Source organism: Aphis gossypii, chromosome 3, assembly GCF_020184175.1.
Source record: "Aphis gossypii isolate Hap1 chromosome 3, ASM2018417v2, whole genome shotgun sequence".
Classification (NCBI taxonomy): domain Eukaryota; kingdom Metazoa; phylum Arthropoda; class Insecta; order Hemiptera; family Aphididae; genus Aphis; species Aphis gossypii.
Window position 1 is genome coordinate 11,574,556 of NC_065532.1, and position 14,083 is coordinate 11,588,638.

Consider the following 14,083-nt stretch of genomic DNA (forward strand, 5'->3'; position numbering starts at 1 on the left):
ATATGCTCGCGAGTGGGCGGGTGGCACAATTGTTTTATTATAATAATAATTAATGTTATCGCGGCGATGACGACGACGATAATCGCGCGAGTACCGGTCGTTATTATTATAATAATTTAGTATTTTTTTTTTTTCGTTTTCGTTTTGTTTTTCTCGCTCTCGCGCGTGAACTCGCGCGCCGGCGTCTCGGGCGACGCGCGATTGCCAAGGTCGCGAAGTCGCGCGCTTACGCGTACGGGCTGATTCTGCGGCAGTTGAAATGGCCGGTCTTCTGGTGGCAGCCTAACACTCCGATGCCGAAAGCCGTCGATGCCGCAGTGTCGTGTCGTCGTGTGTGTGCTCAGGTGCCCTTATAGATCGTAATAATATAATATTATAATTCCTTTTTTTTGTCGAATTATATTTTTATTAGGCGATATTATACGCGTACACTGCAGTAGCACACCACACTCGACGGCGGCAATTCGTTTTCCGGTGTTTACGGGGTTGTTTCCGATCCGCAACCTGCAGCAGTCCCGTGGAGTAGGTATAGTCTTGTTTTCCCGCGTCGATTCCGGGATAGTAAGTCTTTCGCGTGGATCGTCGTCCGATCGTTTCCGCGTCCGTATTACACACTTCACTCTTATAAATAGCATATTATTATTGCAATATCGTCACGATCGCCATCATGCACTCCAAGACTATCAAGTCCGTGATGACAGCCGTAGTGCTGGCGGCCATCGTCTGCGCGGCTGCGGCAAAGCCCGCGAAAACCAGCAGACTGGGTAAGTGTGCGAGTTCGGCGGGCAAAGGTCCTATAGGTACCTATTCGTATGTACGACGGTCGAAACGATTTCGAATTGTCGGCCGACTTAAAACTCGCGACCAGCACGAAACAAAGACTTTCGAACAAACTGTTCGGGATCACACCTTCGCCGACACGGTTTTGTGTTCGCCCGTTTAACACGTGTTGTCTATAAATAGAAAACTATACATGCTAAAATATTTTCCGTATCGTGCAGATATTGGCTGGGAGCGTTATACTCGAAGTGCTATTCCCCGGCCGGAAGTCTGTGCGAAGTATTCCGTTTACCAGTGCAACTACAACTACATAATAATTAGATCATATTATTATGTAGGGTTTTTATTTATGATATATTTTTCGATACCCGAAAATGAAAAACCGTCATTTGTCACAGCAGTTCAATAATGATACTCATAATATGTGTTTTAAGGTCATTATTGCCTTGGCGCCTGAAAAGAGAACAAAATATCAAATATGTTTTGATTTTTTTAAATAGAACCCCGTATTTTCTACACGCGTATAGTGGACAATACATATATATCGAATCAATCGGTTTTAAACATATTTATAATACCATGTTATGTAATTTATGATTTCAGCTAAGTACGCGACGTTATGCAAGCTTTCAGACCCAAAATTAAGCTTATGTTTGACTACCCTAATGAAGGATATTTTAAAGCACTCCAAAGCAGGTACTTATATTATAATTAAAAACACACAATATTATTGAGGATATTAAATCGATACAAATCTAATTTAGTTAAAACCACATGATTATATAGACCTAAACATTTTACTTGAAGATAAAACATATTATCATAAATCATAATACTTTGAGTATTATAACGCTTATAAAACTTATTCTATAAATTAAGTATATCTACTTGAGTAATTAGTTTATTAATGTAATAATGTAATATTTTTTTAATTTGAATTAGTTTAAGATAGATTTATATCCGTTAAATACTACTGTATAGGTTTTCGATTTCATCCTCCATAATTTTTAATAATATTGTTCAAATTTAGGTATACCTGAACTTAACATACCCACGTTGGAACCATTTATCATTCCGGAAATTGATCTAAAAATATTCCAAGGATTAGGTGCTACTATTTTCGGTGGCACGGTTCAAAGATCCGATAAATCCAAAGCATTTGCACGTAATTTAATTATTCATCATTCATCTGAATTCGATATTCACGACCTTAAGTAAGTATCAAAATCTAAGAAAATCACGTTAAATGATTCTTTAAAACCATCAAACTTATTAAATACCGGGTGTATCGGTGTGTGGTTTTAATGATATCATCATTTAATGTATAAAATTGTATATATTATACAAAAAAAAGTAGTTTAAGTATTGTATTTTATTAACTTATTTACAGGGTGGATATCAATAAGAACGAATTCTTCATCGACCTTAGTTTTCCAAAACTTGAAATGGAAGGAGAGTATGATGTAAATTTAATTATGTTTAATATGCCAATTAAAAGCACAGGACCTGTATTCATAAATGCCAGTGAGTTATCAAATAGTTACTATTTTTAAATAACTGTTCTATATAATTTATTATGTTGATGGACGCTCATTAAGTCTCCTTAAAAAAAAAATTCCATACAAATATACGTCCATTATGGCAGTTCACTATTAAATTGCATTAAAATACATTTCACTATTTTTAAATTTTACAAATAATAACCCAAAAATAATATTATGCTATTGAGTTTAATTTATCGATTAAATATTTTGTAGAGGAATAATACTTATGTTCCATACTACTTTTAAGTAAAACGATTCACTCGTAGACTTACTAATTTATTTTTACTTTTCAAATTAGAAAATGTGATTTTGTTGAAAATTATGATTTTATATTTTTAGTATAATCATAATTTAATTTATTGTAGGTATAGGATATTATCAACGAGATAAATTTACTTTATTAAATTTATTATTTATCTTTAAAAACTGTGTTTAAAGTATCATCTTTATCAATTTAAAAATATTTTTAGAATTTATTATTTAATACATATAATATTTTATATTTTATACTTTTAGTACCACCTATAATAGGTTTCGAAAATGAAAAATTTAAGTTAAAATTCGGAGTAGCGCAATAACTTTTTCGTTACAGACATTTGATAATAAAAATAAACTCAACATAGCAGAACTTAATAATACACTTACGTATATCGATTGAACTTTTTTTAAATACACTCAGTTTTTTATACAATATCTGTTTTTTAAGTATTTAAAATATTTTGTTCTCTTTGGTGTTTAATATATTCATTATTTTTACTAGCTTCTCGTTAATAAATTCTTAGATATATAACTGAGAATATCGCTAAGAATATTATAAATAATTAAGTATTGTTGTATAAATAAACGTTATTTTCAAATGATAACCATAATTATTTGGTTTCTATTAAAGGTACAACAAAAGTTTTCTTAAATGAAAGGTAGTTTTGACCATTGACGAATAGCGAAATAACTTAAGTTGAAAAATATATTAAATATAGATCTTACTCAATTCAATATAATTATGATTATACTTTAGTTGAAGAAATCTTTTACTATTTAGTATAAAATGATTTGGAATAAATCTCACTACCTATTAGTTTGAATAAATATTGTTCAATCAGTACAAAAGTACTTTTTCCCACAATTTGAACATATAATGAGTATTAATATATCAATAATTTTTTCAATTAAACATTATTTATATACATATACATTAGAAATATTATTTTTCATAATTGTTTATGACTAATATAACTCATATAGGTATAATATATTATAAATAAACAAAATAATTAAATTTTTCATGGTTTAAAATTAAATTAAATGTTAATACAATGAAAATTATACAAAATACTAAGTATTTATGGTATATATTTTCTATTTTTTTCAATCATTTTAATTATTTAATATTTTAGGTTCGGTATTATTATTATTTTAAAGTCTAATCCATTTAAAATGTTGTCAATAATTTTAAGTAGATGGATTAAATTATTTTTTTCCACTTAGAAAAACAAAAATTAACACTTTAAAATTTATAATTAATAAAAATTACGAGATCATTTTTTTAATTAATTCAGTAAAAAGTACAAATTACAAAATAATTCATCCACTTCTGCAAAGTAATTTACTATACCAAACCTTGAACCCATATTTAACCTTGAATTAATTAAACTATAGTTAAGTTAACAAGGAAATATAATAATCCCAAATGGTAATTTAAACATTTTAGTCAGCTAATGATTTACTTTTTTTTTGCTAATTAGTGATTATAGCATATTATTTAAAAATATATAAAAAAAAACCCTCAATGTTTTTATTGCCTTTTCAATATTTAATATTATTGTAAATATTGGATGAACACTATTGACATAATAATAAGATGATTATATTATGGTTAATTATCGTTTAACTAAAACAAATCAAATGGTAATATTCTAGCTGACATTGCAGTCAAAGCTACATTGAATGGCAAAACGGTTAAAAGGAAGTCCGAGACTCTTTTATTGTTCGACAGCATTGACATCAAAGTTGACTTTAAAGATTACTCAATATCGATTCAAAATTTGTTCAAGAAAGATCAAAACCTAAGTAAGTGAATACAATGTCATGGCATGACTAATAACTGATATTCATCTTCTTGGTAGTTTTATTCTTATTTTTTATAAATTGTATTTTTATCAAAATATTCTAACTTTTGTGAATGATGTTTAAATGTTTAGACAGAGCATTGAATGATTTGATAAAAAGCCAAAAAGCTGAGTTAAGAAAACTAACGATGCCAATGATCGAAGAACTAGCCGGTAAAATGGTGCTCTCTATGATAAATCAAATTTTGACCGGTTTACCTATTGAGGAAATATTTGTAACAGAGTAGTGTCCGATGTTATATACCATACCTATCTAATGGTTTACCTTAAATGTATTTATTCTTGATTTATTTTCTGTTTTATGTATTTAATAGCTTAAGGAAATAACTGTAATGAACGTATGTATTCGTATAAAATGTATTATTTTTTTTTTAAATATACATAATATATATTGTTACCAATTTATGTAATCATGTTAAAAAAATAGCCAATTAATTAGCCCTCAAAAAGTATTTTACAACATTAGTATTCAGACTTATAAAAAACAAAATATTGGTGATTTTATATTGTTAATCTGGAAATAGTTGTTCGTAGGTAAAGTGTTGCGTAAGCTTTTCCACAGTGTCTAACACGAACTCTTCAAGTACTTTTTGAATAATTGGCCTGAGCTCCATGAAAAACATAACAAAATTGGCATTTATAGCCAAATTGAGTACTTCACCTAAGAGAAAATCAATACTAAAGATTAATTATAAATATGATTTAAGTTAAATACTTTATTTTTTATTTAGATGAATATTTTATTTATATTAAATATCTCTTTATATCATATAGGTACTTCATGTTTTATATTTTTTCAGATTATATAATAATGGGATTTTTTTTATTACCAATAATAAGTTAGGTAAATAAGTTTTGATTAGTATTTTATGTACGTTTATTTTTATAAATACCTTTATTTGATGACTTAATAAAATATTTAAAACGTTTTAATGAGTATTCAATATTTTTTTATTGCACAGCCCATGAGTTGTACGTATTACAGAATAAACAAGTTTATCTAAAAGTCAACTTAATAAACTTACCTAAGTTTTTATCACCGCCGAATAAATTTCTCAGTTCTATACTGCCTCTGTTTATTGCGATTCTAAGCGATATATGATGGAAACGTATATAATTCAAACCGTCAATATCGATTACGTTTCCCAGTAACGATACATTGCATTTCACCCCATCTTAAATCCAAATCACTTTAATATTTTTGAATAAGCAGCTCCATAAAAAGCAATCATAATATTAAAAAAAAAAAACTCCCAGACATGACAATACATTAACACAAAGGAATTATAAACCTATTACAAAAGTATCACAACGTATACTTACATATGTCCAAATCGAAATCTCCTCGACCTTTGATGACCATTCTCGCGATTTGGCCATCGATACTGTAATTACCCATTACATGCATGTGAGGGAATCTCACTTGGAAATTATATTTCTGTTTGTCTATGTCAGCTCTAATTCATAAAGTGACCGATAATAATAAATTTACATATTCTCATTAATGCAATACAGAACAAGGGCAAAAGTATGTGTGGTAATATATATTATATATACTTACATGAGATGAGTAATGGTGAAATTACTGGTTCCAGTGACTAATAAATTGGTGGTCTCTATTTTCAACCCGTTTCCATTCGTCGGAATAAGTGTATTAATCAACATTGGGTCCATAGGGGCAACGTCAAATTCGGGAATTCCTTAAATAAATGGTCGTATGAAATTTTAAATAGTGTTTTCGATGTTTTTATAAAGTAGGTGCTAAGTATAAAATATAGTGCAATTAGCAAGTAATACTATAAAAACCTTAATTATTTACCTTCAGCAAGTTTAGATCTTAAAGAATATGCTGATTCTATAATACATTTTGGAATGTCCGGATTTGAACGGCGGCAAATATGTAAGTAATCGGCTAAAATCGATGAAAATTTTTTTTAAAAACAACTCTTGATCATTGGGTATTTTAAATTGTTTAACGATTAACTTTACATAATAAACGTATGTCGGTAATAATTGTACCATATTTTATATTTAATTATTAAATCCTATTTGAGTATTAAAAATTAAGAGGATATCATTTTTAAAAAAAAGTAAGATATAAACAAATTTACAAATTTTTAGTAATTTATCAATTATGAAATTAAAACACTAAATCACTTACTTTTGAAAAAATTAATAAGTGTTTTACTATAAAAGTATTGTAAAATATTATCTATTTAACTCGAGAATTAACAAAAAAAAATATTTAATAACACCAAACTATAAGTGACTCATAAAATAAGATTGCCAAGATATCGAATAATCAGTAAACTTTGGTGCCAAAACTTAAGTGCCTATTTAAGTATAAATTTATATGTTAAAAAAGTTGTACGATGAACTTCGTAATACTTAAAAACTAATAATTTTAAACTTTTAATTTCTAACAAAAAAAAAATGTTATAGAGGAAATAATTGAACAACATGTAAAATATTTAAAAAATATTAAGGTAGGTGGCATGAGAAATAATTTAAATCATGAATTATGTAATAAAACTATGTTAGCTAGGTTAGGTCCATTAACATAAAATACAATTATACAATCTACACTCTTTATTATATGAAACAAATTTAAGCAATAATAATTCTCGTGTTTTATAACATAATTTTTTTATTACTCTAATTTAAAACTTACGTATAGGCTTCAATTTTGAAAAAACATTATTTACACACAAAACCATAATAATAATGGTGGCATACGAAGAATTTGCCATTTCTACCGAACGAATACAATACCGGTCAAATAGTAACTTCAAATATTTCGACTAATATGTAAATGGGATTTGGACGACCTAGTATCCTACTATACTAACCGATAAATATAATTGAACTGTCGCTTTTATATAGGCTTAAAATTTGATGGTTAAGGACAGTTTTAATTGCGATTTTCTTAAACTTTTTGTACCTAAGAATTATGCATTGATTAGTCTTTAATAATTATTGTTATTTAATCGAATCAGTTCTCACGATGACGTTAACAAATATAATTCAAGGAAATTGAATTTCAAGGCTAATAAAAAGTTACATTATAAACATAATATCAAACAAATAAATAATGTTTAAACTTTGAATAACGCGATGAGAATTATTCAAAATAAGTTAAAAAAAAAATTAACGACAGTTGTGTGATTCACGATTGTTCCATAAATACTAACTTCCTGGTCAGCTTTTTAACCATAAATTAAATATAAAACAAATGACAAAGAACAATTTATATTCAGTAATAAAATATGTTATGTTGCATAATTAAATTCAACACGTTAAAATTATCATTTAACTACAACGGTAAACGTGATTAGCTACTGATATACACAATAAATAATATAAATTTGTTCGAAATATTATTTGTTGGTGATTTAGGTAATCGATTATATATAGTTAAAATAATTGTTCACAAATTAACTAGTAAGACCATTTTAATTTACTATAAATTAAATACAGTGTCCGATCATTATATTATTTAGGTAGTATCGTAACGCTAATAATCACCGAAGAGATGTTGCTACTGAACAAATGAACAATATTAATCATTTACAGTTCACTGCTCATACTATTGAATATATATAATATACATAGATATTAGCATAGAGAGTTTAATATTAATATAGATTTTTTTTTTTTTACTGATTTAATAGTTACCGTCATTCAGACAACATCTTCTTAGCTTATGGAAAACTTTTTTTGATGTAATTTCGTCCAAAAAAAATTTTTTTTTATTGATCGTAAAAATAAATTTAACATCAGAAATAAATGGTCAATATTAATTACACATTAATATCATACTGAATAGGAAAACAACTAGCTTACAACGATTTTTTTTTTTTTTTGTTTAAAGAACATTATATAATTCTGTTTGCTTAAGAAAATTAATTATATTTAAATTTTGTTCTTGATTGGATTCAAGTTCAATGTCAAGGTTGTATGGTATCTTGTGCTCAATCCGGTCTTGATTATACTTTAAGCGGTCGGCTATTAAATATTTAACGGATAGTTTAGTACCTCGTATGTTTACCATGTGGGGGGGAGAGTTACTCTCTGGTCATTAAGAAACCACAGGTGATTCTGGTGTGACCAATGCGAAATCTGTTGAGGACGGATTCTTCTTTGCGGCTTAGATTAGGGTTTATCCAACAATTAGTTTCTCTTTTTATTTCATTTAATTTGGTGTTTTGTTTCTTTCATATCCAAGCAATTATTTAATATTTAATGATCAACAATTTAATTGCATATAATATCACATTAGTCTTATAACTGTGGATAAAATAAATGATAGTCATAGGTGTAAACACTATTATGACCTTAAACAATATTTTACTTAAGTTTAAGATTTTAACTAATGGCTGTATACCTACTGATAGTATTTCAGCTGCCAATTTTACAATGAATTTTAAGTGTAATTTATGAATGGCATTGCCGACCCGGGAATATGTCCTTATAAGTACCAATATTTAAACATTATATCCTATGTGAATGGTAACTATTTTCGAGAATTGTTCTTATGTATAACTCAATCATAAAATGTAATAATTATAAAATTCAAAGCAATAATGCTGCCAATTCTAATACATAACTGTGAACTACTGAAAGTTAAAAGTTAGGAAGATTCAATGTACATGTATCATTAACTAAAAATTTAGTATGTACCTATTATACCTCTATTCAATTTTTAATTGTTTTTATTTAAAAAATAATTTGAATTACTTAGTTGAACTGTGTTTTCCTAAAAATTAAAAAGTATATAATATTATATTATATAATTCAGAATAATTAGATCACGCAATAGTCCGATATTTAGACAAGAAAACAAATACATTTTAATCTGTATAAAACATTTAGTAGGGATTAATTTGATTTTTTCCTCGAGAATAGTCGCATTTTTGATTGAAAACAGAACAGGAGAATCATGGATGGCATTGTTCTGTAATATCACTTTAAAAACGGTTTGTTATGACAAGTTATATATACATACATATATATATAGTACATCGTTGTCGATTTTGCACTTGGAATCGAAAAATTATAATCTTTTGTTAGTTTAATTTCTCATTGATTATTTGGATCATTTATATTTGTATTGACTAGTGTGGTGATAGTCGGGGTGGTTTTATTTTTTGCTGCCTCGTTATTATTAATAGAAATTATACTATACGCTTTTACGAAATGAATAATTACTTGCAGCCACTAGTGACCTTGAGATAAGAACGATTCGCATGTATAATATATACGATACATGAATTTATGTTAGATTCATAATTATCTTCCGTTATATAACTTATTTATAGAATTGAATTATTAAGAATTTACATGTTAAATTTATAAATATAAGATCAATAAATTTTACTTTTTTAAATATTGAGTTTGAATAAAGATTAAGAAATATTAAAAAAAAAAAAAAACAGTACCGGCTTATGTGCTCAATACGAACAGCAATTTTAAACTCGAAATATAAAATTTAATGGTGAATTTTCAACTCGTCGTGTCTTTTGAAAATCTATAATAATATAGCACATTTATTAAAAGCTAGTTTGTATAAATGTTTTAAAATTAATTTTTAATTTATAGTATTCAAATAATGGTTATTTATGCATTGATGATTTAGCAAAAAGTGAGTATAAGAATGTATTAAGATTACATATAGTGTGTGGACGAAAAAACTGGCTTTTTGTAGTTTTCGTAAAAAAAAAAAAACTAAAAAAAAAATTAAATAAATATTATTGGAATTTGAGCAATTTTTCACCTTATCAAAACTACTATTTGAACTGCTTTAAAATAATCAATAATCATTTGATTTTAAACATATTTTTTACATGCACTTAAAATTATTTATCAGTTAAGTTAATTTTAATATAAATAATAGATGCTATAAAAACAAAATTGTTAAAATTGTAATTTGTAGGTTACGTAAGTCTACGTACATTGTATGTAAATAAAAAATATTTTAGCTAATAATAAAATATGTAAAAATAAGGAATAATTATAATTCATCAAAATTGTCCAATTGATGGTGATATAAATAGAGTGGTTCATTTTGTTTATTTGCGTTTCAAGTGCAATAACTTATGTGATCTTTGTAAATTTTAATCATGGAAATAAAAAGTGTAGTACAAATCGTATATGCCATTATTTCCATTTATTTAATGTAGTATCGTAAATTACCAAAATTAATATTTAGATGTAGCACAATTAAAAATATTAAAATTAGCGCTAAATACTATTTTTCAGGAAAACACACCACTCAGAAAAATGTCAAGAACAAGTTTTTTTTACATTTTATCTAATAATTCTATCCAATCTTTAAGAATATATTATGTATTCAATTATAAGCTAGTTTAATTAATATTTAGCATCAAATTTAAATTATAACCATGAATTCATAACTGGCACTCTGCTAAACTTTAATTAATTATTCCACTATGATTGAAAAATAAAGCTTCATTTTTAATATATGCAAGGTTAATTTTTAAACACATTATATTTGATATTATAAGAAACAGATTGTAATGTTTATAATGTTTTAAAAAAATATTTTTTTTAAATTTGTTTTACACTTATATCTAAGGTTAATAATGTACACGAATACAAATTGCTTAAATGTAAGAATCTCTATAAATATTGTTTTACTCAATGACCCCAATAAATTAATAATAGTAATTATTTTAGCTAATATGTTATACAAAAACGAATAAAATATCAGTGATATATAAATAAAATTATATTTGTAATAATATTGATATATATCTGTTTGTAAGGAAACGATCTTATCGATAAGTTTCACCTTTTCAATACTTATTAGATTGGAATCAGGTAAATAAAATTATACACACATAAAAACATTACAGTATTGTAATTCGACATTAAGATTGTTCTAGGTAATTTAGTCACTTAAAGCCAAATTACTATAATTTAGATAAAGATAGTCATCGAAGAGCATCCATTTTTACGTTTCTTGGATTAAATTCTGAAAAAAAAACATTGTACATGCTATTATTATAAAAAATTAAAAATTAATCTACAAATCACGCACTGTTAAACTGACCTTCAGTTTTTTTTTATATATATATGTAACGAAATATTAAACATTTACAAAAAGCTGTAAATTTAGTTGAATTAAAAATTCAATAAAGGTATGTGGTAAAACACGATAAATTAACTTGTATTTTAAAACTTACTACACACTGCAAAAAATATTGTTTATTATGATTGAATTATGAAAATTACGTCGACCAGTAGGTAAGATTTATAAATTTAAATTATGAAAATAAACTTCGTAAGTTTTATATATGTTTATATTATATGCATTAATCATTTGTGAAACATAAATAATTTAAATTTAACAATATTTATAAAGTTCATATTATTAAAAATGCATATTTTTAAAAACGACATTATGTTAAAGATAATAAATGCATTTATTGTATACTTAATACAGAATGCAGAGTGGACCTATCGTGTTTACGAGTCATTTCAATAATGAACATGTTGACATGCAAAATTTGATGAAATATGTGTAAAAGTGATCTATACGCTGTTCCTTTTCTTACTAATAATAATCTTTTTTTTTTTTTTTGCAATCAAAATATTATAATAATAATTTTTTTTCAAAATTTGATTCGGAGTTCAAATTCCATACTTCCACTTAGTTTAACATTCTTATATTATTAAGATAGTGCAAGACTTGCGGAAAAGGTTTGGACATGCAATATAGTATAATAATATTATAGAATAACCAAATCAGAACTATTTTGTGCTTATGATTAAGACGAACCATACAGGCCACAGGGGACACATGACGAATGGTATTTAACAAATATTCGCTTGCAGTATTGTATTCTTCTTGTAATCTTCCAAGTGCTGAAAAATAAACGAAATAAATCGATCGATTAATCATATAATTTTGACACGCCGATAAATTTTGTAACACTATTGACGAGTGTTTTTATAATTGTAATTACTTCCGCATAAATGGAATTAATTGCTTGGTTATTTAAAAATAATTAATCATTCTCGCTTATTTTCATCTTTATTTGTATATTAAAAATTATTAACTAAACAATAGTCAGACTCGGGCTGTTGAACTTCTAACTAACTAACCAAACAAATAGTTTGAAGTGTTAATATAATATACAATATATTACCTATACAATTGACAATGACAATCAATACCTGATAATATTTGTACGATTATTCATTTTTACTATTCATATAGTTGCATGCTCACGTTTATTACACATAATTACCTTATTAAGAAATTATAATATGCAATAAAAACACGTTTTATTTTTAGCAGACCAACACCTTCTTACGCATACCCATGTTTCAAGTTTCAACATAATAATATGAATACAATAGTGTAACTTTTAAAAGAGGGTTTAAATATTTTCCTTTTAATATCGTTTATATAATACAGAGTTTTTATTAATATTGTATATTGAAGTTATAAGAACATAAATTTTAAAAATATATATATAGTGTTAGTTGTAGAGTATTTAAATATTATAAAATGTTAGTAGGTATTTAATGTTGTTTTATTATTAATTGATTTTTCCTTTTTAATATTATTAAGTTTTTAAACGATATTTTAATATTTCGTTTTATGTTTAACATAACATAATGTATAAAATTGAATACATAATAATTTTTTTTTTTACCAAATTCGTAAAATAGCGCTTTGAAGCTGTAGCGAAGTGTTTTAACGTTTTTTCGTGTTAACATACACTAAGCTGATCATGAGGTTACTAAAGTAGAATCTATACAACTTTACGTGAGTCAATGGTCTAATAATACACTAATATCTGTTTATTTAATTTGTTTATATCATATTCATATACTTAATAATAAATTTTTTTTAAAACTGATTTTGAACTATTTAATTTTGCAGTCATTTTATAAGTCCGTACATTTTTCCTTCTAACTTTCGAGCTGAGGGACAGCTAGTCGTATTTTACTAAGTGTACCTACGCTTTAAAGTATACCTACACATTTTAATATTACATTAATTTAAGTAGTACCTATATTATAAATAACAAAATAAAATATTAACTCCATGTTAATATTCATAGTCTAACTAAATATTTATCTTTATAGACAGTTTAATAAACTAAAATTCAGCTAGGGTTATACTCACAGTAATATAGTATTATAGTAATACCTTGTCATAGTTTTGATCATCAATCGTTCTTAAAACGTAATATTGTTGTGTACCTAGTAATTAGAAAATATTAGAAAATCGAATGTCCACCAAACATATTGTTTTTATTTTGTTTACTCTTTAAGTAAACTTCCTGTAAGGTAATTATTATTTATTGTATATTTTAAACCTGAAGGCACGCTTAAAATTAAAGAAAATTAAGTTTTATTTATTTAAAAAATGTTTGATTCTAAGTAAAATGGAATACATAACGTTGTTACTCACAGTATTGACTATATTTTACGTGTAAAAGTTATTAAATTCATAGAATATTATTATACTAATATAATATATTAGGTTATTATTATTACCTTTAAAGTATATCCTATTTTTTGTTTTACGTATGTGATGTAATTTTATTCACTGAGTGTGTATATGAAATCAGAATTTTTCTTAAGTATTAAGATTTT

At 26.0% G+C, this 14,083-nt stretch overlaps 2 protein-coding genes across 2 annotated transcripts; one reads left to right on the top strand and one right to left on the bottom strand.

The window, feature by feature from the left end:
- The first annotated feature begins 235 nt into the window (after window positions 1-235).
- On the top strand, window positions 236-5,383 carry LOC114128807 (uncharacterized). The gene is made up of 6 exons (XM_027993389.2): window positions 236-764; window positions 1,384-1,476; window positions 1,811-1,994; window positions 2,171-2,304; window positions 4,242-4,391; window positions 4,523-5,383. The coding sequence occupies exons 1-6, from the start codon at window positions 668-670 to the stop codon at window positions 4,675-4,677; spliced, it is 813 nt and encodes a 270-aa protein (XP_027849190.1). The 5' UTR covers window positions 236-667; the 3' UTR covers window positions 4,678-5,383.
- Window positions 4,960-7,313, bottom strand: LOC114128806 (putative beta-carotene-binding protein). The gene is made up of 6 exons (XM_027993388.2): window positions 7,122-7,313; window positions 6,270-6,362; window positions 6,012-6,150; window positions 5,774-5,907; window positions 5,476-5,625; window positions 4,960-5,111 (listed from the first exon to the last, which is right to left on the bottom strand). Exons 1-6 carry the CDS (start codon window positions 7,198-7,200, stop codon window positions 4,960-4,962), a joined length of 747 nt encoding a protein of 248 aa, XP_027849189.2. The 5' UTR covers window positions 7,201-7,313.
- Window positions 7,314-14,083: the final 6,770 nt, after the last annotated feature.

Bases quoted from the DNA above. Each gene is read 5' to 3' on its own strand.
- LOC114128807 (XM_027993389.2), top strand. From the start codon at position 668: ATGCACTCCAAGACTATCAAGTCCGTGATGACAGCCGTAGTGCTGGCG. The intron at 1,995-2,170 runs GTAAGTATCAAA...ACTTATTTACAG, and splicing joins TTCGATATTCACGACCTTAA to GGTGGATATCAATAAGAACG. The intron at 4,392-4,522 runs GTAAGTGAATAC...TTAAATGTTTAG, and splicing joins CAAGAAAGATCAAAACCTAA to ACAGAGCATTGAATGATTTG.
- LOC114128806 (XM_027993388.2), bottom strand. From the start codon at position 7,200: ATGGCAAATTCTTCGTATGCCACCATTATTATTATGGTTTTGTGTGTA. The intron at 6,363-7,121 runs GTAAGTTTTAAA...CATCGATTTTAG, and splicing joins TTCAAAATTGAAGCCTATAC to CCGATTACTTACATATTTGC. The intron at 5,626-5,773 runs GTAAGTATACGT...TTTGGATTTAAG, and splicing joins AGATTTCGATTTGGACATAT to ATGGGGTGAAATGCAATGTA.